Raw genomic sequence first — 26,933 nt, 5'->3', positions numbered from 1 at the left:
AATTTAGAGGGCCCCCGATTTATGTAACATTATATATATAAATAATATTATTATATGTGTTATTTTATGCACATGTACATCACATCTGTTTGGGTAGTTGAGTCGGTTGAGTAGTTTATTAGTGAACCTAAGGTCAGAGGTTCGACTTCCACGACTTGCAATTATATTTTAGTTTTTATACTTTTTCGACTTAAAGTGTAGGGGTCCCGTCGATAGTTCGCCTAGGGTCCCCCAAAAGTCAGGGCCAGTACTGTACCAATGTACCAAAGTAGAGAAATTCTCTACAAACATATGAATACAATTTAGTTCTTCTTGTCTCTATCTCTTTGCTTCAATTTCACTTATCTTTCTTCTTCCCTCCTTTTATTTTTCACAACATGTTATCAGCATGAATTGCTCTACAATCAAAGGGAAGAAGAAATTATCAACTCCTTGATCAAGATATAAACAAAATAAAGATTGGTAAGTTTGTTCAATTGTAATTGGTAAGTTACATGGTATTTGGATTTTGCCTTGTTGTTTATTAAAACTTTCTTATTATTCTTATTTGATCTGCTAACCATTAGTTTTATGGTTGTTGAGACATATCGAATCATATCAAAAGGATATGAGAATTTCATAGATGATAATGACCAAAGGGTTAATATTGTAAATTAATATGAATCATCCTATGGTAAGGTCAAGGGAAGTTATGCCTCCAATCTAATCAATTTTTACTCTTATAACTCATTTTTCTTTTGCTTATATTTTACAATCTATGATAAAATTATCTTCAGGCCCGTGGAAGGCCCAGAGCAGGCAGGGCGACCGCACTGGGCCCCCAGCATTAGGGGCCCATCTCTGAAACTGGACTAGTACATTATGTGATTGGAGCTATAATTAACGTCCAAAGCATAGTAGCCCAACTGGTAAGAAATCCCAACTTCCATATTGGTGACGCAGGTTCAAGTCCTTCTACCTCCAAAATCCCTTTATTTTTTTCTACTTTTTTCTACTACAATTGTTAACTAACTTCTAAATTCTGCTCCATTACATCTTGTTTTTGTGAATAAATTATATTCATTTTGGATTAGTTATTTTAATAATTTGAAAACTAAATATTCAATACAATGTTATATTAAAATGCAGACAATTTATAATAGTTGAAATTTCATTGTGTTATTTGTATTTATAAACGAATAGTCTAAGATATAATAAATAGATTTTTTTTAATTTATTTACGAATAATCTTGATTTCTTTGAAACACATTTGCATTCAACTATGATTTTCATCCTTCTGTTGTTTAGCTATCTTGCAATCTGATTAGTTTTTACTTATATCTTTTTATTGTTCGAAAAGTCTTTATTCAAATTTGGCACAGGGCCCCGAAATTCTCAGCCACGGCCCTGATTATCTCATATAAGTACTTCAATTTTCTTTAAGAAAGAAAATTTAACCATCTGATTTTGGTTGCAACCAAATTGAAACACATGTTTGAATATGAGATTACCAAACCTGAAGTTTGGGTTGTGTTAAATAAGTCTTCAAATCTCAACAAAAAAAAACTGGAAGAGTTTGAAGTATAAAAATTATATGAAATGATAATAAATCAAATCTCTGAAGGATGAAAATACATAACCACTATGAGTTGGTTAATTATCACCAAAAGGGCGATCACTTGCAAAACGAATTTATCAATGCATTCCTGAAGAATGAAAACATTGATATTTCAATACTTCAATTATTTTCCATCTCTTGTTAAGAGATTATAATTAAACTTGTTGCAAGAAAAATATTTCACCGAGTTCAGATTGAAAAATGAAGTGGCAAAAATGAAAAACTCATTTCATTATATCAACATATAGTCTGATTAAATTTGAAAAAGTTCTTCATGGTGGAAGGAAGACAATTTTTGTGAAATTCTTTTAAGGAGAATACAAGATCAGAATTTTCGTTGCACTTGTATTGCAATAAAATTTTCATTAAGTGGCGATAATATTTTCTTGGGTTATTTCCCAAATAGCCCCTAACTTTATAACCGGTTTCCTGTCTAACCCCCTACTTTATCAAAAATACCCAGATGGCCCCCTTTTTCAGTTACCGTTATAATTCCGTGAACTAGTTATCACCTCTCTCTCCTCCATCTCATCACCTCTCTCTGCACCTCATCTTCTCGCCACCTCATCTTCTTCACCGGCGAAGGTTGTCGGCCGACCAATTTTCTGGCAGGCGACCTTCAATCATTAAAAATAAAAATAAAAATAAAAATCTCTCTTCTGTTCTCGCTCTCTCTCTCTAACTAATCCCTCTCCCTCTCCCTTCAAACATAAGAAAACCCAAACCTTCAAGAGTGATTTTTATACACAAAATAGAAAAAAAATCAAAAACACTAACAAATCAACAAAATAAAGGGTCGAGTTACATAGATTTGAAGAGTGATTTCTAGAAATCAACCATCAGAAGTTACATAGACAAGTCTAGAAATGGCGGGGTCGAGTTCTTGATCTATAATTCCATTGACAAGATTCGTTAGGAGGAGGAGGAGATAGGGTCGAATTGTTGAGAATGGGTCGATTCTGTTTGCAAATTTCTTGTCTTTAATATCAAATCTTAGTCAATTTTATGGTTGATTTTATTTTTTATTTGCTGGTGGATTCATAATTTTGGTAGAAATTAATGATTTAATGACCAAATCGAATATGAGTTATGTACAACTGAAGAAACAAGGTACGAAAGATATCGATATGGGTCCTGATACAGATAACCTTTTTATGTTCTTCAAAGAAGTTGGTTTAATCAAGAAAGAGATGGAAGAAATTAAAAACTTACTCGTCAATCTTCAAGACTTAAACGAAGAGACAAAAACAACTCACGGTGTTAAAATTTTTCGTGGTTTAAGAGATCGAATGGATTCAGACATGGTTACAGTTCTAAGAGCCAAAAACATCAATTAATCACTAGACAAATCAAATGTATCAAACACAGAAATTTTTTTGACATACAGAGAAGGAAGTTGATGTGACACGAAAATGTCACATTTGGAGCGCCTAACTTAGCCTAATTAGTCCTTTTCGAGTGTTATCAATAATCTTTTATGTGTTTTCCATGTTAGGTACCAATTTTGGAGTTTAGCATGTTATTTAGAATAAAACGAAGCATTAGTCGCTATCATTTCATGTGCCCAAAACGAGAGAAAATAATTTCAAGCAAATCAAATGACAATTGGAGTCAAGGACAAGTCCGACGGTGAAAACAGAAGTCAATTCCGAGTTAGGACGGACAAGTTATCGAAGAAAGAAGCCAAAGGGCATTTTGGTCCTTTTCAGAAAATTAGAGATTAGAGACAAAATATGGAGGCACCTCTTGGTTTCTAAATGACAACCAAAGCCCAAGCCCATGACAAAAAAGAAATAAGAAAGAAGAGAAGATAAGATAAATGAAGATGATCTTGAAGGCACCCTCTTTAATTAAGCCCAAGGGCATTTTGATAAAGTTACTTTTTGGATAGAGAAACAAAAGAGGCCAGCCATTCTATCATCTTCGGAATCAAGTTTCTAGGGTTTTGGAGAGTGTTCTTGGTGGGAGTTAGAGAGAGAGGCAAGAAGAGGAAGGGAAGAAGAGAATGAAGGAAGAAAGGAGTGAGAGAGGATCTTGGCCGACCAAGCCATAGCTTGGCCGAGCTGCTGTTCGGCCAGAGCTACTGTTGACCGGGCATTAGCTTTCCGGCGAGCAGCTTGGCCGGAAACAAGCAAGCTTGGTTCGGCCAAAGCAACCCCCTTCAACCCCTTTCTTTTAGCCTTCTATTCCTTTGTTTTCTTCAACTTTTCTTCATCTTTTCTTCATCTTTCCACCACCATTTCTTCTTGAATCTTCTTGTTTTCTTTTAGATCTAGGTTTCTAGAGCGAGAAAGGATTGAATCTAATAGTTTTGGGTTGATTTCACTTGGTTTTGATTCTAATTCTTAGAGAGAGAAAGCTTCATTTAAGCTTTCATGGAGTTACACTATTTTGAGGAAGAAGATGAAGTGGATATGGGGAAAACAAGATTTCAGCTAGGGGAGCTAATATTTCACTGCTAAGGGGACCCATATTTCTGCTATAGGGAGATCGGCTGCAACTACATGGTTTATCTTTCTATCGACCATAGCTTTTGCGATCAAATCGAAAGGGGGATTCTCAAACTCTAGCTATTTAATTCTCTTCTTTCATTTGCTTTAATGTGAAATAACTCCATGCCATGGTTAGCTAATTATTTGTTGTCGAGGCTAAAAGATGATGTATTTTGATTAAGCGATGATGTATGTATGTTTGAATGTTCGATAATAAATCGATGCTCTTTTTATTTCGATTATCGTTTCCATCGTATTTTCATGTGTTTTGTCATCCACCTCACATAGTTAATAGATGAAGCGAAGTATTCGATATTGATAGTAGTCTAAGTCAAAATTTCATGTGTCTTGTCATGCACTTCACATAGTTAGGCGACTAGACAACACCTTCGATGACTCGGGTTTAGCCGATTAGGACGTTTGTTTGACTAAGTATGATCAATGGATATACATAGTGCTTATAGACATCTATCTTAGGAAATGAGCTTAGATTTTGTATCGACACATTCGATCGGACCGTACATAGTCGTAAGATCGCCTTTACGGATTCTTAGACCCTCAACACCTCTCTCACCCAACTCTCTTAGTCAATCTTATTCTCAACTCGCTCCCTCGCCCTTTTTTTTTACTTTGATAACCTAGTTAGTTTTACTTGCTTTATTTTTTTGTTGCTTATTCAATCAAAACGCCCCGTTTATCTTTATCCTTTTGTTGTTTATTCAATCAAAACCCCCCGTTTATCTTTATTCTTTTCCGCTTTGGTCTAAGTAGGCGAGTGACACTTAAACCGGTGAACTAGACCCCTCGATATCCAAACTACCTTCCTATCCTTGGATCGACCCGACTTTGTCGGAGTACTACTTGATACCTCCGCTTGGGTGTGCAACCTTTTCAGGTGCATCAGAAGTCCAGTAGATCGAACTCGTATTTCTTTAACGAATGTGTTAAGAATCAGATGAATGATTTCAAGAATTTGAGAGAAAGAATTATTTTAGAACATAAGGAAGGATTGAAAAAGAGGTATATTAATGCAACAGGAGAAGTACCAAGTGAAGAATTCATTGATAAGATGATTAAAGAAGGTGGATCTGAGAAAGAAGAACTAAAGAACCCCCCCCCCCCCCCCCCCCCACCCCCACCCCACCCCACAAGTTTATCCACAATTCCTGCATTGACCGACTCTTCACGAGATCACCATTTCTTATTAATACCGGAATCGAGCAAACCTCATCTAACTTCTTGGTCAAACTTCAAAAAACAGACTTCATTCACATTGTTCTCTCCTGTGCATGAAAAATCAACAGTAGAACCCTAAAAAACTCTCAACTTAATCTCAAATCGGTACCAAAATCCTCAACAACCTAAACTTGAAATTCTTTATCTTCCAAATTTTAAATCGAACTACTCACTTACTGAACTGCGTTTGACGAATTGACAGAGTAAATCCAAATCTTAGATCTCAAATCAATCAAGTAATATCATTAGTTTTCTTCAAGTTCCAGATCGAAGCTATACAAAGTAGCAGCTTCTTCATTTTTATCTTAATCTTCTTTCTCTCTAGCTGTGTTTATTTGTCTATCTAAGGGTTTACCTGAGCAAGATCTTGAGGATATTTATACGGTGGACTTTAAGAGGCTGATGGTAGTAACAGGGTCACTGTGTTTGAAATAGAGAAGGTTTGTTTTCGGTGGTTGATTTTTTTTTTTTATGTTTGAAGGTCGCGAGCCGGAAAATTAGCCGGTCGGCGACCTTCGCCGGTGAAGACGATGAGGTGGCGAGAAGATGAGCTGGCAGAGAGAGGTGATGAGATGGAGGAGAGAGAGGTGATGACTAGTTAACGGAATTATAATGGTAACTGAAAAAGGGGGCCATCTGGGTAGTTTTGATAAAGTAGAGGGCTAGGCAGGAAATCGGTCACAAAGTTGGGGAAATTTGGGAAATAACCCTATTTTCTTTCGCGTCTTTAGACGACGATGAGTTGTAAATTCTTGGAAAATAAAATTTGTTGAATATCCGCTTTCATATTATACCTGAAATTATAATACCCAAAAAGAAAGTGATGATTGATTTTAATAGAAAAATTACATTAAGATAATATATCTCAAGTGTAATCAATCACACCTGAAGTTGTGATATTATAACAAATTGCTCACACCTGAAGCTGTGATACTACACCAAATTGCTCACATCTGAAGTTGTGACTAGATAGCAATTTTGGTCCTACAGATCATATGATATGAAAATAGAAATCAAAATTTGCGTGAACTAATTGATTTTTCTTTCGTCTTTGTCACAATCTTGATGTATATGTGCATATGATGAATGATTTTTATTATCAAATGAGACAAATCTATCGACATTAGGGGGAGGAAGTCATAGATTCAATGTCGTTAAATACTTGAAAATTATCAAGTTTCTCTCATTCAGAATTGATAAATAGAGAATTTACTATCTCCAAATATTAATATTTTTTCAGAGCGTAATATGCTCATATACAAGATAAAAGTCAGGGAAAATGATCAGAGTTTATCAAAGTAGCATTTACTCTTGGGCACTGAAGAAACACGTTTATATAAGAATCCTCCTGAAGAGGCTATCAATTTAGAAAAAATGTGATTCATGTTCCTAAATAAAATGCCTGAAGAGGATATGTCTGAAAAGAGACAATGGCCCTTAACGAGGCACACATACTCAAATGAGAAAACTCATTAAAACATATGCACTTTGTGGAAGTTTGTGAAATCAAATAAAATCGTTAGAAACGATGTATTTTCTGAAAATAGTAGCTAATATGATCATATTGATCCTACATTACTCAAAGTAATTGACTAAATTTTGACGAAATAATTCATTACTTATGGATTTTTCTACAAAATATTTAAGTCTTCAGACCCGAAGTCGGAGCACGAAATGAGAATTACCCTGAAGGTAATAAAGTAGATATATGTAAGAAATGAAAGGTCATTTAGTCTATAAAGGGTTGACATCCATTCATAAATTTTCTATATGAATTGCAAATCCTCGAGTTATATTATGAAGTATTGATAACTCATATTGTGACTCCTGGAGAGTTTATCAAAGATTCAGAGTAAAGTATCGAACAAGATTATTCGAGTAAAGAAAATCTTGAAAATAAATATTTTCTGAAACACTAAAAAGCTCCAAGTTTCAAAGCAACTAATATTGTCTCGAGTTTTCATCTATCATAAAAAATTAAGGTCCAGAAGTACCTAACTTGGTACAAACAGTACATAACGTACATTGTATTGTATTTTAGAAAGGACAATAATTCATATATTTTGTAGAAGGATGAACTCCTGATTAATATATTATAAGAGGAAGTATGATATATGATATCAGTGTTAAAATTTTACGCGTTGTACTCTTTTTCCTTCGTCAAGATTTTGTCCCACTGGGTTTTCCTTGTCAAGGTTTTAATGAGGCAACTATGCGTACTTGAAAATTAATTTTCTAATTATTGTAGTCTTTTTCCTTCGTTCAGGTTTTATCCCGTTGGGGTTTCTTGACAAGGTTTTGGCGAGACAACTCCATCTTAAACAATAATCATCGAATGATGAATTAAACACCATCTTATGCGTGTACGTCAGTTCCAGAAGATGTTATAGTGGTCTTACCGATGTACATGATACACAACTACGGATCACTAAATAGTGACTTCAATTGATATCCCTGAAGGATTTAACAAACTTCAATTTAAAGTATGCATGAACTTTAAAACATTATTTGAATGCAATGTCAAATGCTACTTATTATATTTTTGTGTATATATACCAAAAAGAAGCTGATGTTAAAAAGTTGAACAATGCCCTCAACCTTCATGAGGGGTAGCATGTTTATGAAGGCACTGTATACTATATTTTCACACTGTACTCTTTTTTCCTTCGTTAAGATTTTTTTTTCCACAAAGTTTTTCTTGACAAGGTTTTAATGAGGCAGATTATATGTTCATCAGATATTTACAAGAAGAAAGGATTTGTACTTTTTTTCCATTCACTATGGTTTTGTCCCATTAGGTTTTCTTAGTAAGGTTTTAATGAGACAATTTCTGATGCGGTGGACATCCAGAGGGAGTGTTATAAATCTTTGATTTATGGTGGATGACCACCACACTTTGTAACTCCCACCACCATAAGTTCTCCACCACTATTTGTATTTAAACACCATTCATTACATGTAACTCTTGTATTAGATGTGTATCTCTTCAAAGGCCTATATAAGGAGGTCTTTAGCTAATGGATCAAAACACTTTATATACCAATATATCAAAGTACTAGTGTACCTAATACCAATGTACCAAAGTAGAGAAATTCTCTACAAACATATGAATACAATCTAGTTCTTCTTGTCTCTATCTCTTTGCTTCTATTTCACTTATTTTTCTTCCGTCTTTTATTCTTCACAACACCAACAATCATTATCAAGATTAATAGTATCATTAACTCCACCTACCACTTATCCTTCACTTTCAACTGGCCATTGTTTTTCAACTAGGGTTTCTGTTAACTGCATACGTAGTTTACAATTCTAGTTTCTACATGAAATCAATACAATTAGCAACGAAAATCGAAATTTAACTAGCTAAAAGCAGAAATAAATTAGGTTATTAATGTACTGCCGGAACATAACAAGACAAATCGGTGTTCAATTTAGCATATAATACCCATTAAATCTCCGAAATAATACAAGAAAAATAGAAAATAGAAAGAAAAAGTCACAAAATCTGTCTGGTTCACTATTAATTCTCCTCTATTAGAGCAAAGCCAATGTGGGGCTCGGGCTCCCAATTTTGGGAGTTCCTGAATTTTGGGAGTCCAGGAGCTTTTTTCAATTCTAGCGTTGGTCTCCCAAAACCAAAATATGTGTATGTGTGGTGTATGTGTGTGAGATTTGTTTTTAATTTTTCAACCATGAAATTATGGGCTCCAAAAAAATTTCAACCATGAAAAATTTATTTTTAAATTTTCTACATTTTTTTACATATTCTCTCTCCCTTCAATGAATCTTACTTATGAGTTGGCAAATATTGTCATTCAATAAGAGTTACAAGATATGGAAGATGATGAAATTTTATATGAAATGTATCTAACCGAGTTAGAAGATAGGGAACAACGATTTTCATACACAATTAAGGGTAGATCTTGTAGAGCACTTGTGGACTACTGATGGAACTATTATCGTTATTTTACTTATTTTTCTGTATTTCGATTATGTGTTTGTTTGGGAGTTAGTTTACTTTATTTTGTATTTGTTTTTCAATCAATGAAGTGTTATTAAAAAAAATACATTAATAAAAGTTACATAAAAATATTACATAAAAATATTACATAAAAAAAATTACATTTTTGAAGTTCATAAAACTACATTTTCAAAGTTAAAAAAGACGGTGGGGGACCCATCCCATTTAACCGGTTGGGAGTTCCCAACGGTTATAATTTGGGGCTGGAAACCCCTCAGTCCGTGCTCCCATCCCCACCAGGAGTCCAGCCCCGGGGCTCCCGGACTGGAAGCCGCGGGCTGGGGGCTGAATTGGGAGCCCCAGCCCCCATCACGTTGGTTTTGCTCTTAAAGATATAGTAGTTGAAAACTTGAAATCAACCCGACCCGACCCGACCCGACCCGACCCGACCCTGTTTGCTTTTGTCTGATTTTACCCGTAGGGTCCAAAAAGATGGGAAAAACTGGATGATTTGGATGAAATTGAATCTTCTTCATCTTCAAAATTGGAGGCCTTTCTTGCTTCTGCTTAATTTGATCTCCTTGGTCAACCTTTTGAGATGGGTTGACTGCTTGCTTTTGTTTTAGTTATACTTGACAATTCATCTGAGTGAAATTGAAATTTGAAGGAAGTAAATCAGTGGGGAAGAAGTTACACAAACTAGTTGTCATATTGTGTATAGAAGTAGAGAGTAGGGTTGAATGATGAATAAATTCTAGAGAGAGAAAGAGAGAAGTGTTGAAATTTGAAAGTGGGGAGGTGATTTCTAGTTTTTTTTTTGGGTTATTTCCCATATGGCCCCCTACTTTGTGACCAGCTTCCCGCCTGGCCCCCCACTTTACGAAAAATACCCATATGGCCCCCTTCCGTTATAACACCGTCACTCTCTCTCCTCCATCTCTTTTTCTCTCTCTGCCATGTCACGCCACATCATCTGTTACGCCACCTCATCACCTTCTTCGGCAAAGGTCGCCGGCTGGCCAAATTTCCGGCCGACGACCTTCAAACTAATTTTTTTTTCTCTCTCTCACTAAATATTTTTTTTTTCTTTCCCCTCTCTCTCTCTAGATCTAGAGAGAGAGGGGATTGATCCGTTCAAGGTCGTTTGGACCTTGAACGGATCAATCCTCTCTCTCTAGATCTAGAGAGAGAGGGGAAAGAAAAAAAAAAGAAAAATTTTAGTGAGAGAGAGAGGAGAGAAAAAAAAAAATTTAGTTTGAAGGTCGCCGAGCGGCGACCTTTGCCGGAGAAGGTGATGAGGTGGCGTAACAGATGATGTGGCGTGACATGGCAGAGAGAGAAAAAGAGATGGAGGAGAGAGAATGACGGTGTTATAACGGAAGGGGGCCATATGGGTATTTTTCGTAAAGTGGGGGCCAGGCGGGAAGCTGGTCAAAAAGTAGGGGGCCATATGGAAAGGTGATGATTTCAAGTTGGTATGTATTTATTTGAGAGAAGGCTTGGGATACAAGTTGAGTCGTTACCTTGTAGAAAAAGGAAATCTGGGTCGGTTTGATTTCCCAAATAGAATATACTGTTGGATGTACTTAAAAATGAAGTGGGTCATAGTCATACTTTAATTTGCTTACGTGTCAATTGTAAAAGAAAGGGACATCATCTGAGTTTGTTGTTTGTTTGTATCAAAGAGAGGTTTCAATCCCCACATTTTTGAGTTCCCGTTTGGAAGTTTCCCATGTGTTTCCGTTTCCATTTGGAAGTTTCCAAAAAGGGTCGATTCATAAGATCTTGGAAGTGGTAAGTGATTTAAGAGCATCTCCAATGCAAGACTCAACAAAAACTTTAAAATTCTATTTGTCAAGTGTGAAAAATAGATCTCTAAATGGTCTCTTTCCTATTTGACCATTTAGAGACACTCTATTTCAAAACCATCTCCAATGCAACACCCAAGAGAAACTCTAAAAACCTATATTTTAGTTTAGAGTTAATTCCTATATGGCCCCCTACTTTGTGACCAGCTTCCTTTATGGCCCCCTTTTTTTCGTAAATTCAAATATGGCCCCCTTTTTTGATGTAATTGTCCTAACTACCCTTCCTTTAAATCTTTTTTCAAAATTAAAAATAAAAATAAAATTATAATTCCACCTCATTTCCTCTCCACCACACATCTCTCTCTCTCTCCACATCACCTCTCTTTCCAACTCACCTCTCTCTCTCTCCAACTCACCCCTCTCTCTCTCCAACTCACCTTCATCTTCTCCGATTGAAGTCGCCGGCCGGAGATTTTTCCGGCCGGCGACTTCCAAAAAAAAAAAAAAAATTCTCTCATCTCTCTCTCTCTCTAAAAATTCGGCGAAGGGGGTTTCCCTTTGCCGGAACCGTGAACAGGCCGATCTGGTCTGTTCACGGCTCCGGCGAAGGGAAACCCCCTTCGCCGGATTTTTAGAGAGAGAGAGAGATGAGAGAAATTTTTTTTTTTTTTTTTTTGAAATCGCCGGCCGGAAATTTTTCCAGCCGGCGACTTCAATCCGAGAAGATGAAGGTGAGTTGGAGAGAAAGGGGTGAGTTGGAGAGAGAGAGAGAGAGGTGAGTTGGAAAGAGAGAGGGGTGAGTTGTAGAGAAAGATGAGGTGGAGAGAGAGAGAGAGAGGGGTGAGGTGGAAATAACTTTTTTTAAATATTTTAAATTTAGAATTAAGAAGGGTAGTAATGACATTTACTTGAAAATAGGGGGCTATATTTGAATTTACGAAAAAAAGAGGGCCATAAAGGAAGCTGGTCACAAAGTAGGGGGTCATATAGGAATTAACTCTTTAGTTTAAAACTAATTGATTTGCTTATGTGGCACTTAGAGAAACTCAAAAGGACACTCTAAGGAGTGTCCTCTTAAGAGCATCTCCAATGCTAAACTCAATCTTAGAAACTCGGAGTGCCACGTAGGACTTTTAGAGTTTTTATCTTAAAATTCATCTCCAATGCAAAACTCAATTCAAATCTCAGAGATGACGTGTCGAGGGTGAAATAGAGATATCTCAAGAGGACACTCTATTTCTAGAGTGTCTTCTTGAGATATCTCTTAGTGCCAACTCAGCATTTTCATATATTTTAAGAAAAAACAAATGATAATACTTAAATCTCTAAGTGCCACATAAACAAGTTTTGAGGTTTTAGAGTGTTGCATTGGAGAAGTCCTCCGAATAGAGGACCTCAATCTTGACAAATAGGAAAGATAAAAAATAGAGATTGACATTTGAATCTCGACACATAGGATTTTTAGAGTTTATTTTGAGTTTTGCATTGGAGATGCTCTAAGGATCTCTAAAATGAATCTTGACACATCACTTTAGAGATTCATGTTGAGTTTTGCATTGGAGATGGATTTTATAGAAAAACTGTAAAAAATCCTATGTGGCACTCTAAGATTTAGAGTTTGAGTGTTGCATTGGAGATGCTCTAAAGTGTTGACATATACTCCAAAAGTCGGTCTCGGATTCTATTCCGAGAAGACGTGTAATCTTTAGGTTATTGAATTTGGAATTATTCAAGTATAAATAATGTAGTAGGGCTTTAGGTATGTTTTTGTTAAATTTGACAGTAGTATTGTGCTTATCACATCTTTGATGTATCGACGCCATCGTAATGACTATCGTACATTGTAGTCAATTTTCAAAAAAAAGGAACAAGTGAATTTCTCGGCCCACCCATTAATTGAAATTGCTTAATTACATTATTTGACCTTTTTTCATATAATTTAAGCAATAAATAAAATAGATTTTCAGATTGAGTCTTGCCCGAAACAGTTCGTCATCAAATTTATTCCACAAAATTTATGTAACTAATAAAATAGATATAGAAACAGACGGATTTTCATCCCCTTTTGGTGGACCCTAAAAAGTCTTTATGTGACCTTTAGGGTCAAATATGTAGCGCCCCATATTCCTAAATCTCAAGCCGCCTTGAAATCGAAGATTTGAGACCTTCAAACTGGATCCACGAGCGACGCCTACCATGGGTGCACAAACAATACCTGAAAAATGAAATAGCTGGGTTAAAACCCAACTGCAGTAGATTTCCTCAAACCTAAGTCTCGGGTAGGCAAGCTCAATCCCCAATCAAGGAAGTATTTCATTCATATTTATTATTAGCGTTATCTGAAATTTAACGTGACAACTAACATAATACAACGAGATTTACCACACGCATATAGAAATTAGTAACTTATGTTCTTGGTTATTAGGCTTTCAACGTCCTCGTATTCTAATCCAATTTTAACTCTCGTGATAATAATCTTTCTCTTTTTCAATAGGTATAAAAAGATCACACTATTCACCAAGATAGACCATTATAGAACCCTAACTTAACAATTAAGTCGACAAAACGTTATGCCAACACACACAATCATCCAACTCTCGTCGAATGATATGACAAGTTGGTGTCCACGTTGTATGAGAGTGTGGTCCACAAGGTCATCCATTATGTTAGCGCCGACCCCATACGCTCCATACCTCGATCACATTCGGTAGAGAGGGTCGAACCAACCACATAAACTCATACAACCCTCCATCAACTCCATCATCACACACATAATAGCATCATACAACATACATAAGTTGAATGAGAGTGTGGTCCACAAGGTCATCCATTGTGTTAGCGCCGACCCTATACGCTCCATACCTACATCACTTCCGGTAGAGGGTCGAACCAACCACATAAACTCATACAACCCTCCATCACATCACACACATAATAGCATCATACAACAAACATAAGTCGAATGAGAGTGTGGCCCACAAGGTCATCCATTGTGTTAGCGCCGACCCCATACGCTCCATACCTACATCACTTCCGGTAGAGAGGGTCAAACCAACCACATAAACTCATACAACCCTCCATCACATCACACACATAATAGCATCATACAACAAACATAAGTCGAATGAGAGTGTGGCCCACAAGGTCATCCATTGTGTTAGCGCCGACCCCATACGCTCCATACCTACAACACCTCCGGTAGAGAGGGTCGAACCAACCACATAAACTCATACAACCCTCCATCACATCACACACATAATAGCATCATACAACAAACATAAGTCGAATGAGAGTGTGGCCCACAAGGTCATCCATTGTGTTAGCGCCGACCCCATACGCTCCATACCTACATCACCTCCGGTAGAGAGGGTCGAACCAACCACATAAACTCATACAACCCTCCATCACATCACACACATAATAGCATCATACAACAAACATAAGTCGAATGAGAGTGTGGCCCACAAGGCCATCCATTGTGTTAGCACCGACCTCATACGCTCCATACCTACATCACTTCCGGTAGAGAGGGTCGAACCAACCACATAAACTCATTCAACCCTCCATCACATCCATCGCATCACACACATAATAGCATCATACAATAATAATAGCATCACACCACAAATATTGGCTCTAATAAAGAATTACAAACAAGTTCACCAAACCATTCAAGCCAACAACACATGACAAATCAAAATGGATGATGCTCATAATAGATCTCCACGTGGATCACAACCTTAAACAAACAAATAACAATAATAGTTAACAAATATAGACTCACCAATATAAGGTATCATATACCTAGGAAATACATTGCTTAAAGAATAGAAACCATGTGAATTATCTCAATCAATTCGTTCATTGGAGATTGTAGCGACACCTAGTACAAAAACCATTATAACTCCTCACTCGGAACTTCAATTAACTCACCGTTTGAACCACTAGAAAGTAGACAAACAAACCTTTCCAACCATATAAGATACACATCAAGATTCATTACCAATCAATACCAGATCTAATTTTAATCTAGACCGAAATACAGTATGGACTGCTGTGACACCTCGTACGAAAACTATTATAATTCCTCACTCGGAACTCCAATTAACTAACCGTTTGAACCACTAGAAAGTAGACAAATAGAAATTTCCAACATATAAGATACACACCAAGATTCATTACCAATCAATACCAGATTTACTTTTAATCTAGACAGAAATACAGTAGGGACTGCTCTGACACCTCGTACGAAAACTATCGTAACTTTTCGCTCGGAACTCCAATTAACTCACCGTTTAAACCAATAGAAAGTAGACAAACAGACATTTCCAACCATTTTAGATAGACACCTAGATTCGTTACCAATAAATCCAGATCTACTTTTGAAGTTAGACCAAAACATTGTCCTATATAGATATTTTATGGAATTCAAGATAGAACTAATATCTAAATCATTCAATCATTCTTTATAGAACTTTATGTGATTAACAATACTAAACCTATCATGGAATCAATTGAAAAAGCCTACAAAATAATTAGGAGATAAGAAATCTACCTCTTTTGCCTTAGATGACATCAAGACCACAATCATGCCTCTTTCTCTCTCTAGAGAACTCCATCTCTACCTCTTTTCTTCTTTATCCAATCTTCATTCACTAAGTGGCTTGTTGAAGATTAAGAAGATATACTAACCATAACATAAACAATACATAGATTTCTTCAACTTATTCATCAAAATCTTCTCTAAAGAATACCATTTCTCTTTCTCTCTCTAAGTTTTGTTCTAGATCTACAAAAAGAGCTCTAGACCCCTTTTTATATAATTAACTCAAGCAGTCCTAGTTTTCCTTCTAACCCACTTCTATTTTTATGATGCTCAAGCCCACACTAACTTACTCTTCATATTAGGCCCAACCCCAAATTGACCTAGAGTTTTTGTTATTTCCACCTAATTTGATATATATAGAGAATAGGGGTGTTACAAAATATGTCTTAATTGGTGGTTATAATGTTCATCCAAATTCGTGACACATATAACCATGATATATCAATATTATTCGTGATGTATTGCAGATTTAAAGTTCAATCTAACAAAAAAAACAATTGAGAGCAAAAATAGTTCGTACTTGTTTTTTTTTAGCATTATGACTTCTTTCCTTCTACCTTATTATATTTATCCTTAATTATTTACGCATCTTTCTCACCGACCACGACCAGATGTCTCTTTTATTTGTCTCCAATGTGGTGAAACAGTTATTCTTTTTGGTAGTGCCCATCTTCCGAACTAGTCTCAAATTTTACATATATTATAGGTAAATTTCTTTCGGGTGCTTCTAAAGGCACCGGGCCAAAAGGCTGTTGGCATCCATCTTTATTAGCACCAGACCCAACTACTCCTTTCTCTGTTAGCACCGTACAACTATGTAGGCACCGGTCAAAGCCAACTTAACCCTCACCCAAATGCGATACCGACATCACGACATGGAGTCCAGCCGGTCGATTGTTTCAGGTTGAGTACACCATTAAAGCCGTCAAACAAGGTTCTGCTGCAATTGGTCTCCGATAAAAAACAAACATCGTTTTAGCAAGTGTTAACAAAGCTAACCCAGAGCTTTCCTCTCACCAGAAGAAGATCTTCAAGGTCGATGATCATATCGGTGTTGCCATTGTTGGTCTTACTCCTAATGGTAAAGTACTCTCTAGGCATCTCAGATCTGAATGCATCAACTACAATTTCACTTGTCGTTCAGTTAGCCGATAAAGCTCAGGTGCGGAAAGCCCCAATTTTATCTTCTCATGGTATTCGTATTTTAGGGTTTAGATTTGTAAGTCCAAGAAAATCTATCTCTTTTAGAGTTTATTTTTGAGGAATTAGGGTTTGGTAACGAGGAATTAACCTTTTTAATGAAGAATTAGGGAATAGACATATTGATAAAGAGAATGAGATTATTTATAATTTTCATCTCAGAGTTTTGATTATCATCCAGTTTCAATGAGAAATATCATATAACTAGTGTAGGAATTACCTTTTCATAGCTTTATTAAACATGTCTTTCTCCGAGCTCGAGTAAACTAATTTCGGCAAGCTATCACAATAAGAAATTAAGAATGCATGTAACCCTCTTGTAAATGAATCTTCACTTATATGGATACAACAATAGAGAAATACTTGAGTTACATTTCTTGTTTTGGCAGTTATTCATTGTTATTGGAGAAGAAGATGGAAGAAGCAAACAAAGGTGAACATCACCCACATTAAAAACCGGTGCTTATAGAGAACTTGGATCAATGACCATTGACCCGACTTAATAAAATTTCCGGATGCTAATAGCCTTTTGATCCGGTGCCTTTAGAAGCACCCATTTCTTTCTTCATGTAATTCTCTCTCCTCGACCTCTTCTATAAGTAATACTCACTCACTCTAACTCAGTTGATACATCTCTCTCTAACTCTCGGATGCATCATCGGAAAAAACCTCTCTTTGGCTACTACTCATCTTGTGGTGTGAGATTAACAAAACTTTAGTCCAACACTTTAGACCAAGTCAAAGAGAGACTGTGGGTGCCATTAGTAGAACCAGTAGTGCCCCTAACCTTTCCCCAAGATATTTTGTCCTAGTTCTATTCATTCTTGTTGGTGGGCTCTTTCAAAATAAAATTAAGATCAGTTTCCGTGGTGAAATAAATAATATCGCCCCTCGTGTGAACAAGGCCCAGCCATGGTTGTTGACAAAGTATACAAACGATTAGAGAATAGGAAGTTTGGGGAGGTAGTCGGTAGACACCTACTGTTATAGTAATACAAAATGTTAAATTTAAACTCACATATATGAGCAAGTATACAAGTATAAATTTGATGAGGACTTTATTGCCTAATAGCCTTGTTTCTTGCACATTCTCTTTTGTTTGATTTGATATCAGTCTAGCTTGAAAAAATACGGGTTCTTACATAGGGAACTATTGTGGTAATATTTAATATGACTACATTTCATAGTTGAATGCTATGAAAAATTCTTTTGTTTATTTGAAATGAACGGTATACGCGAAATGGAATAATACAATCTTTCTTACCTATGGTTTTGAATGATGTAATTAAATGGCTATATAGGCCAACACATTTTGTGTTAATAAAAAAGAAAACATCAACATTATGAACTCATTCAAACCTTGGCTAAGACAACCCCCACATTGTGCCAAATTTTATGCCTACTAGAAAACACAAGAACGCTTGCTAGCCGGGTCTGGGCCCGTTAAACCCTGCTTACTAATACAAAAAAAAGAGTATGCTTGTTAGTTGCGAAGATTGTCAGTGCCCTACCAATATATTGTGTGATGGGCTCTTATTAGTTGGGCGTCGGCAATCGATTTTTCTAAGGGTATCGATCCGGCTAACCACTGATCCTTGTCCCAATTAGGGAGGAGGATTGCGTTTATACGGAAACACCCATAGCCCATTTAACAGTTTAACATCAACAAAACCTAAAACTCTAGGGTTTTATTAGTTCTCATTGAAGAACCAAATCGTCCCTCTCTCTCTCTATATATATATATATCCCTCCATCTGGATCTTACTTTCTATCCCCCTAGATTGACTACTGTCTTCCTCGTTGATTTCTTAACAATGAGAAACCTAAAGCTCATCTCGGTATCCAGACGGTATTCAATCAATAATCTCATGAAACGACATTTGAGATTATCCTCCTCTATTTCTTCTTCTACTCATGTTCACAGTAGTAGAAATACATCATCTGCCATTACAAACACCACCACCACCTCTGATAACTCCTCAACTTTTTCCAAATATGTTACCTTTGTTAAACCCTTCTCCTCCTCATCCCCTTTGTTTAAAAACATAAAATCCCCAAATTTGTTTTCTTCTTCTTTATCCATCTTTAGTAGTAGTAGGTCGATTCATGCTCAACCCATCAATGATTCAGATTCTTTATTAGAATGGGTAGAAGATGGTGGTCCCATGACTATCTTCTTAACCAGATTCTCTTTGATCATGAAAGGTAAGCTTTTTGATGCATACCCAGATATTGATAAAGAAACCACTCTTGCAATGCTTTTGATTATAATATCTGAGTTGGAAAAAGGTGGACTTGCACAAATGCTTGATTCAGATTTTCATCTAGAACGAGCCCTAGAAGAAGAAGAAGAAGAAGAAGAAGAAGAAGAAGTTGAGAATGATAAGGAGAATGTGGAAGAGAAGAAAGTTTCTATTCCACGGGCAGAAGGGAAGATTAAGTATAGTAATATTTATGGTCTTGATAACAAGCCATCTCAAAATTTTAGTAAAGGTTTGTGGAAAACAGTTTGGGAAGTAAGTACATCAGTATTGGAAGATATAATTGATGAAAGGATAAATGTTGCAGAGGAAAGGAGAAATGTTGAAGAGACTAGTGAAGCTCGTCATATTAAAAAAAAAAACTAGTGAAGCTCGTTTAAGAATAGATATGTTGTCGGAGATGATATTCAAATGGAGAAGAGGTAAAATGAGAAAATGTGAATTATTTCAAGAATTAGAACTTCTTCATGCTCATCAAGATCAACAACAAGCCCAAGAAGAAGAAGAAGAAGAAGAAGCTGGAGTTGAGACAGTTGATAAGGAGAATGTGAATGTGGAAGGGAAGATTAAGTATCATATTTATGGTATTGATTTATCAGATCCAAGGTTTGCTCAAGTTGTTGATAGAATTCATGAAGCTGACAAGCTCATTGCCCCTGGAGAACCCAAGGAGATCACTGGAAAATGCAAGCTGGTTCATGAAAAAATCTTGTCATTGAAGACTGAGGATTTACCATCTTCACTTTTGACTGAATTCACTGAGATTCTTCAACCCAATAGGATTGATTGGCTCACTTTGCTTGATAAGATCAAACAAGGAAATTTGGGTTTATATTTCAAGGTCGGTCACTTTTTTATTTCTGATTTTTAACCCATAGTTTTCATTGTAAAATACTATTTGATTGACTTCCGTAGTTTTATTATAAAACATTTATCTACTTCTGTCCTTGTGGTTGGTGTAGATGGCGGAGCATGTCTTGGACGAGGATTCTTTCCAAACAAACAGTCGTGACTACTTGAAGCTCATGCACGCTTATACCAAGGATAATCGATTTGATGATGCCGAGAGAATTCTTAGGAAGTTGACTGATAAATGCTGGTTTATCCCGCCTGATATCATCACGTTCCTTATCTTGGTTCAGATGTATAACAAGACAAATAATGTCGAACGTGCAAAGGCATCATTTGACATCATAAGGAGACGGGATTTTCTATCAGGTATGAAGACCAACAAATGGATTATCATGACTTTCGTAAATGTAGCCCAAACGATTTATACCAAGATGCAGTTAGCACATATCCAACCCAATTTGAAGTCTTGCGCGTTCCTTGTCGATGTCTATGGACAAGATGGTGATTCAGAACAAGCAAGACGCTACATCGATAATATGATAAGATTGGGTTATAGACCAGATGATAGGTGCACTTCAAGCATGCTTGCAGCTTATGAGAACAAGAATCTTTTAGATAAGGCCTTGCATCTATATTTAGAACTTGAGGTGGAAGGGGTTCTGACAGGGACTTCAACGTATGGTTTCTTGATTGAATGGTTAGGTGTGCTGGAGCATGTAGTTCATAAAGAATATTTTAGGAAGGTGGATGAGAAGGAGATACTACTCTAATCCCGAAATCCCGAGTTAGCGTTTGGCCGAGAACCTTGGGTGTCTCGGCCGAGACAGACCGAGACACCATCTTGTAAGTTTTTGATTTTTTTTTTTGGAAACGTCAAATTTTATTGTGTACTACTATTTATTACCTAGTTAACTATTTATTATATTCCCAATCAATTAGTGGTGGCCAACGGACCCGTTTGACACGCCACAGCCATGCCATGCACGACTTTGAGCCGTGTCGTGTCGTGCCTAGACGACAAGGTCTTGGCACTGAAACGCCCCATGGTAACGACCCAGCCGTTGCCGTGCCGTTTCCATGGCGGTCCCAGCCGTTTCTGTGCCGGGTCGTGGCTAATGGGCCAGTTGTTGGCAAACGTAACAAGAGAAAGCAATAAATAATTTTTAAGTCAAACGTTGTGATCTTTGTTTAAACTGTACAATCTATGTTTATTTTATTACTTAATCATTTTATTAACCATTAATTTTATCAATTAACAACTATTTTAACAAAATAACAGTAATGTTTTGTAAATGAAGTACCCGTTTCTAACTGGTTAGCGTGCCGTGACGGGTTAAGAACGCTACAGGCCGTGTCGTGGTTGACGAATCTGGGAGCTTAAAATCCCAGACCCGCCACGGCCCGTGACGGGTCGGCATGACACAGCACGCGACGTTCCGTGCCGGTCCGTTTCCTTGCCGACACAACCCGTTTGCCACCATTACAATCAATATATGATAAGTAGCGGTTATATTATATAATTTGTTTTGCAGAAAATTTGAAAATTCTAAAGATTGAGCGAAGCAACATAGCTAAATAGCTACAACCAATAGCCGGGCTAGGATTTTAAGCTAGCCCGGATAAGCCTAAAGTTACTTGCAAAATTTTATTTTGGTATATTCTAACTCATAATGTTTTTGCCGAATAGTATACTTTTCTATCATTATTCTTATATCTATTGTAACTTTTCAATCCAGAACAAGTGATTCTGGAAATTCTCATTAGAACAAATAAGATCTACGTGAAGTTTTTGTTAATAATTCAAACATGAAACGCTTAAGAAAAACTTGACATTCACTAGAATTAATGTATGTGATCATAGGTAATTCTGTTATTCGTTAAGATCTTTTTACTAGATATTTTTTGTTCAGGACCTCTAGCACATAGATGTTCAAAACTTAGAATGTTCAGAAATTTTAAAGTTTAAAACTTGTAAAGGTGTGGTTCATTAAAGTCGTTGATCATTAAGTTCGAAAAAAATTTTATTAAAATTTTGAAAATTCGAAACTTTTATTTGAATCGAAGTTATATTATTTTAAATCTAAGCCGTCCAAACTAATGTTTTAGATTACAACGAACGTTATATCTCAATCTTATTTAAATATGAAACTATAGAAAAATAAAAATTTAAATAGGCTTTCATTTCTACGTACAAAGTATTATTTTTGAATGAAAGCTCATGACGTTCCTATACTATTGGCGTATCATTTTCCAGGAAATAAAATTTTAAGAAGACTTTTAATTCTATGTACAAAGTCTAGCTCTAGAATTTAAGTAGAAAATAAAAAGGTAGGCTCGCAAAATAAATACTAAACATATAGATTTTTTCGACTTTCGTAAAAAGAATTAAAAGGAAAAAAAATCAATTATTTATATGATTTTTTTATAAGAGATGGATGCTATGGAGGTAGACAAATTAGATTAGGAGTTCGAGAGGAATAAAAAAAGAGATGAGATGAGAAATTAAAAAAAAAATTATGTGATAGAAACGGCCAGCGCTTTAGGGAAAGCTACATAGTTTCCGAGGTGTGAAATTTTAAAGGGAATATGTAGAATTTTAGAAATTTTCCGGGGAAATAAAAAAAACACTCCACCTCACCTCACCTCACCTCACTCTCTTTCTACCTCACTTCTCTCTTTCCACCTCACCTCTCTGTCTTCTCCGATTAGGTAGCCGACCGGAAAATTTTCCGGCCGGCGACCTAATCGGAGAAGAGAGAATGTTAGGGAGAGAGAAGATGAGGTGGAGAGAGAGACGTGAGGTGGAGAGAGAGAGAGAGCTGAGGTGGAAAAGCTATTTTGCTTTCTCCTAAATAAAATTGTCAAACAAAATTGACCAATTTTTTACCAAGTCTTCACACTCCGGAAACTATTTTGCTTTCCCCAAAGCGCTGGCCGATAGAAAAACCTGTGTGGGAGAGAGATAGATTGTGCAGGTAGAGAGTTAGTAACTTGTTACTTGTTGGGAAGAAAGCAAATGACCTATCCTACACCACCGACTACACGAGCTTGACAATAATTTTTAGGTACACCCCAAATAAGAATTTCAAAAGCTGCTGTTTACTTTTGTTGTTTTTAGATCTGATCTTTTACTGTACTTAGGGTATCATACATATTAGGGATGTTCATGGGTACCTAATTCATTTGAATGGTTTTGTATTGCGATTCATGGGAAAATATAACAAATTAGTACATGAAATTTGGGGATCCAACAACAAAAGAAACCCTTACTGAAAATCCCTCTTGTTATTCTTCTTGTTCTTCATTCTTCTCTGGTTTGGTTCCTAAGATTATATGATCTTTGAAATTGGGGATCCAACAACAAAAGTGATGGGGTTTTTCTGGAAAACAAAAATGATCGAAAAAAAAATCCTATATATAATTGAAGAGAGCAGATTTCATCTTTTTTTTTTTTGATGAAGAGAAATACCATTAAAAAAACTAACGTCAATTACATACCAACTAAACATCCGAAATAAAAGAGGGAACATCATTCCAAATTTTCTTTTGACAATGTGTACGACCCCTTTTAGCTAAAGCATCTGCATGAGTATTGCAAGTTCTTGACACATGAGAAAAGATTATTCCTGTGAATTTGTCGTTGATGTCTTTAATCTGTTGGATGATTCTTTGCGACTGCCAGTGAATCCCTCCTCCATTGCTATTGAGATATTGAATTAATGCTTGATTATCGCTTTCTAATTGCACGTGAGAGATTTTTAGTTGAATCGTCCATAAAAGACCATGTAATATAGCCAAGCTTTCACATTCTTCTGCGTGTTGTCCGCGTACGGTATCCGCTGCCGCTATTATAAAGTTTGCCTGCATCTCGGATAATGCATCCAATCCCAGCCGGTTCGTTGAGACTAATAAATGAGGCGTCGACGTTGATCTTTATGAATGGTGTCGATGGAGGTCTCCATGTTTGAATCTTCATTTTTTCTCTGCATTTGTTGTAGTATTGGACTCATTCTTGAACGGTGTAGTCGTAGTATTGTTAATTCTTTCGATCATTTGTAATGGATTTTGTTTATTCGTCGTAAATCAATTCTCACATCGTGCTTTCCAAATAAACCATAAAATTTTAGCATATAGATTTATAGTTTCTTCCTCTAGAGATTTCCATTGTTGAATCCATTGTATAGTAGTAGTGATATGATTCGTTCTAACTTGATAATGCCAAATTGCTTTTGCGAAAGTACAATGCAGCATCACATGGTCAAGAGTCTCATCCTCATAACAGTTAACACATGAGTAATTATTATCAATAAATCTACCAGTTTTTGCGTTCACCGGTAAGCTGTTAGTGCAACATTTCCAGAGAAATAATTTAATGCGAGGTAGTGTATTCATATTCCATATAAAGAACCAATCCATCTGTTCTTGTATCGTGTGCTCTATATTAGTTCTTAAATGGTTGTACATAGATTTGAGTGAGAAATTACCAGCTTTAGTCAGTGTCCAGATGGCTTTATCCTCTTGGTTAGGATTAATGTTGATGCTGAGAATGACCCTGCAAATATATTATTAAAACAAGTATGAATAACATTTAAATTCAACATACCATCCGTAATAAGTTCAGATACCTTTTCCAACGTACAGCCGGTATGGTTCGTAATGGGGGGTGGATAATTCGGTATTCAGTAATCAGCCCATATATTGATATTCTCGCCTTTGTTTATATTCCAAAAGATAAGATTCTCAATCTGAGGGTAATATTTGGAGATAGATTTCCACGTCCAAGACTGATGGTTTTTGGGGGGTTTGGGTTTATGGGAATTATGAAATTATTTCCCTTTAAGCACTTGAACCCAAATCGCATTCGGGTTAGTGACGAGGCGCCAGTTGAGTTTCTGAAGAAAAGCTTGGTTATCAAGATGAGGCAGACGAAGACCGAGCCCACCAAATTTGCGTGGTTTGCATATAGATTGCTAGTTAATGGTATGGAATGTTTTGGATTTTCCCCACCAGAAAGTCCTTTGAATAGACTCAATGCTGTCACTAATGCCTTTGGGTAGGGCAAAGCACTGCATTTGGTATCGGGAAACAGCCGCTGCGATGGTGGAGAGAACTACCGAGCGGCCAGCTTGCGAGAGGAGATTGGTTTGCCATTTGGCAAGTTTACTTTTGATCTGAGTAAGTAGAGTTGAAGGCCTGTTTCTTATTGCGATCAATGAAGAGGTTGGTGCCCAGATACTTATCACCAGAAGACGATTGATGGACCTTAAGTTCTCTAATAATCATGCGTTTGAATTTAGGGTGCGAGTTCTTAGAGAAGAAAATGTTCGATTTCGCATAGTTGATCATTTGTCCAGAAGCCTCACTGAATTCCTTAAGAATTTGCTTGAGGTTGAAAATATTCTCAAGAGAGTTTTGCCCGAAAATGATACAGTCATCGGCGAAAAGGAAAACCTATAAAAGAGTTTACTTTTGATCATTTGATAGAGATGTTCGAATGAGGAATAGGAAAACCTATAAAAGAGGAATCATTGAAATTCTTTTCAAGCAGGCGACTAAGACCTTCCATGGCAATGGCAAAAAGAAACGGAGAAAGCGGATCGCCTTGCCTAATACCCCGACTGACATTAAAAGTACTGCCTGGACGCCCATTGATGAGAACCACCATTGAACTTGTAGAGATGCATGTGTTGATGAGGTTGATCCAAGTACTCGAAAAACCCATCAATCTCATAACATTCTCTAGGTAACTCCATTCAATTCTATCGAAAGCTTTAGACATGTCCAGCTTGAGACCAAAGTAGCTCTTGGAACCCTTAACTTTTTTGAAGGAATGAATAAGTTCCTGGCTGATAATAATGTTATCAGTGATTTGTCTACCCGGAACATAGGCTCCTTGAAACGGAGAAATAATATCGGCCAGGATAGGTTTCAGCCTATTGGCTAGAATTTTGGTAATGATTTTATACGTGGTATTCAGCAAGCTTATCGGCCGATAATCTGGCGGAGATTGGGGAGTTTTGGTTTTGGGGAGCCGGCAGATGTGAGTGTGATTAGACATCGCCGGTAAGGTAAAGTTCTGAAAAAAGGAGGAAGTCATAAGCTGGATGTCTTCCTTCACGGTATCCCAATTAGACTGGTAGAAATAGGGCGGAAAGCCATCAGGGCCAGGAGCTGCTCCTGACTTGAGAGAGAAAGTGGCAATCCGAATATCTTCATACTGTGGAATCGCTGTGAGAGACTCATTCTGAGCGGAAGAGATCTGAGGGTAGAAACACTCTTTAATATTCGAGGACATCGTTGAGCCCGCTGTAGTGGAAATCTTCTGAATATGAGTAGAAAATATGTTAGATATCTCCACTTCATCACTGGCCCAAGTATTATCTTCCCTCTTAATGGAAAGAAATTTATTCTTACGATGTCTAGTAGTAGCCTTGGCATGAAAATATTGGGTGTTTTTGTCACCCAAGTTAATGTTGGCTATTCTCGATTTTTCTTTCCATAAAACTCTCTTGCTGGAAAAGGAGAGTTTCGATTTGGGAATACGTGTTTTTGAACGCCTCTGCGTTTTTAATCAATTGAAGACTCTGAGTGAGCGAGCAGATTTCATCTTGATACCATCATGTACACGGATACCAACATCGATTTGGATCTCATGGATGAACTATTATTAGGAGGTCGTTGGTTGGAAAGTCCAGATTTTCATTTAGGGTTTTGATCAGAAAAAGATTGAATGTTAGATTGATCAAGAAGGTTACAGATCTACTCGTTCTGATTCTTGGATAATTTCCGGTGATGATGACAGTTTTTCCTATGGTGGTGGCGGTTTTCCGGTTATGAAGGCGGTTTTCCGACGACGGTTTTCCGGTGGCAATGGCGATTTTCCGGCAACTGTGACGGAGATGTTTGATTAGTATTTTATT

The 26,933-nt window shown here is 36.7% G+C and overlaps 1 protein-coding gene, 1 long non-coding RNA gene and 1 pseudogene across 2 annotated transcripts in view; all 3 read left to right on the top strand.

Moving 5' to 3' along the window:
- LOC147544247 (uncharacterized) overlaps positions 1-15,887 on the top strand; it is a 70,083-nt gene extending 54,196 nt beyond the window's left edge. Inside the window, exon 3 of the long non-coding RNA XR_015223497.1 lies at positions 13,196-15,887. This is a non-coding gene — a long non-coding RNA (uncharacterized LOC147544247). The remainder of the gene's footprint in view (positions 1-13,195) is intronic.
- On the top strand, positions 2,659-7,653 carry LOC147544248 (syntaxin-112 pseudogene; annotated as a pseudogene).
- Positions 15,888-18,442: 2,555 nt separating the features above from the next.
- LOC147544246 (small ribosomal subunit protein mL103 (rPPR7)-like) lies at positions 18,443-21,186 on the top strand. The gene is made up of 2 exons (XM_086635267.1): positions 18,443-20,002; positions 20,124-21,186. Exons 1-2 carry the CDS (start codon positions 19,460-19,462, stop codon positions 20,781-20,783), a joined length of 1,203 nt encoding a protein of 400 aa, XP_086491393.1. The 5' UTR covers positions 18,443-19,459; the 3' UTR covers positions 20,784-21,186.
- Positions 21,187-26,933: the final 5,747 nt, after the last annotated feature.

The sequence above is a fragment of the Eschscholzia californica genome, unplaced genomic scaffold, assembly GCF_041429995.1.
Source record: "Eschscholzia californica isolate CP2 unplaced genomic scaffold, dmEscCali1.0.p SCAF_4, whole genome shotgun sequence".
NCBI classification, from domain to species: Eukaryota; Viridiplantae; Streptophyta; class Magnoliopsida; order Ranunculales; family Papaveraceae; genus Eschscholzia; species Eschscholzia californica.
The sequence above is the reverse complement of the archived record's forward strand: the minus strand, read 5'-3'. Positions and strand labels throughout refer to the sequence as shown.

Excerpts from the sequence above, each read along its gene's own strand:
- LOC147544246 (XM_086635267.1), top strand. The coding sequence starts at position 19,460 with ATGTTGCAGAGGAAAGGAGAAATGTTGAAGAGACTAGTGAAGCTCGTC. Across the intron at positions 20,003-20,123 it reads ATTTGGGTTTATATTTCAAG|ATGGCGGAGCATGTCTTGGA; the intron begins GTCGGTCACTTT and ends TGGTTGGTGTAG.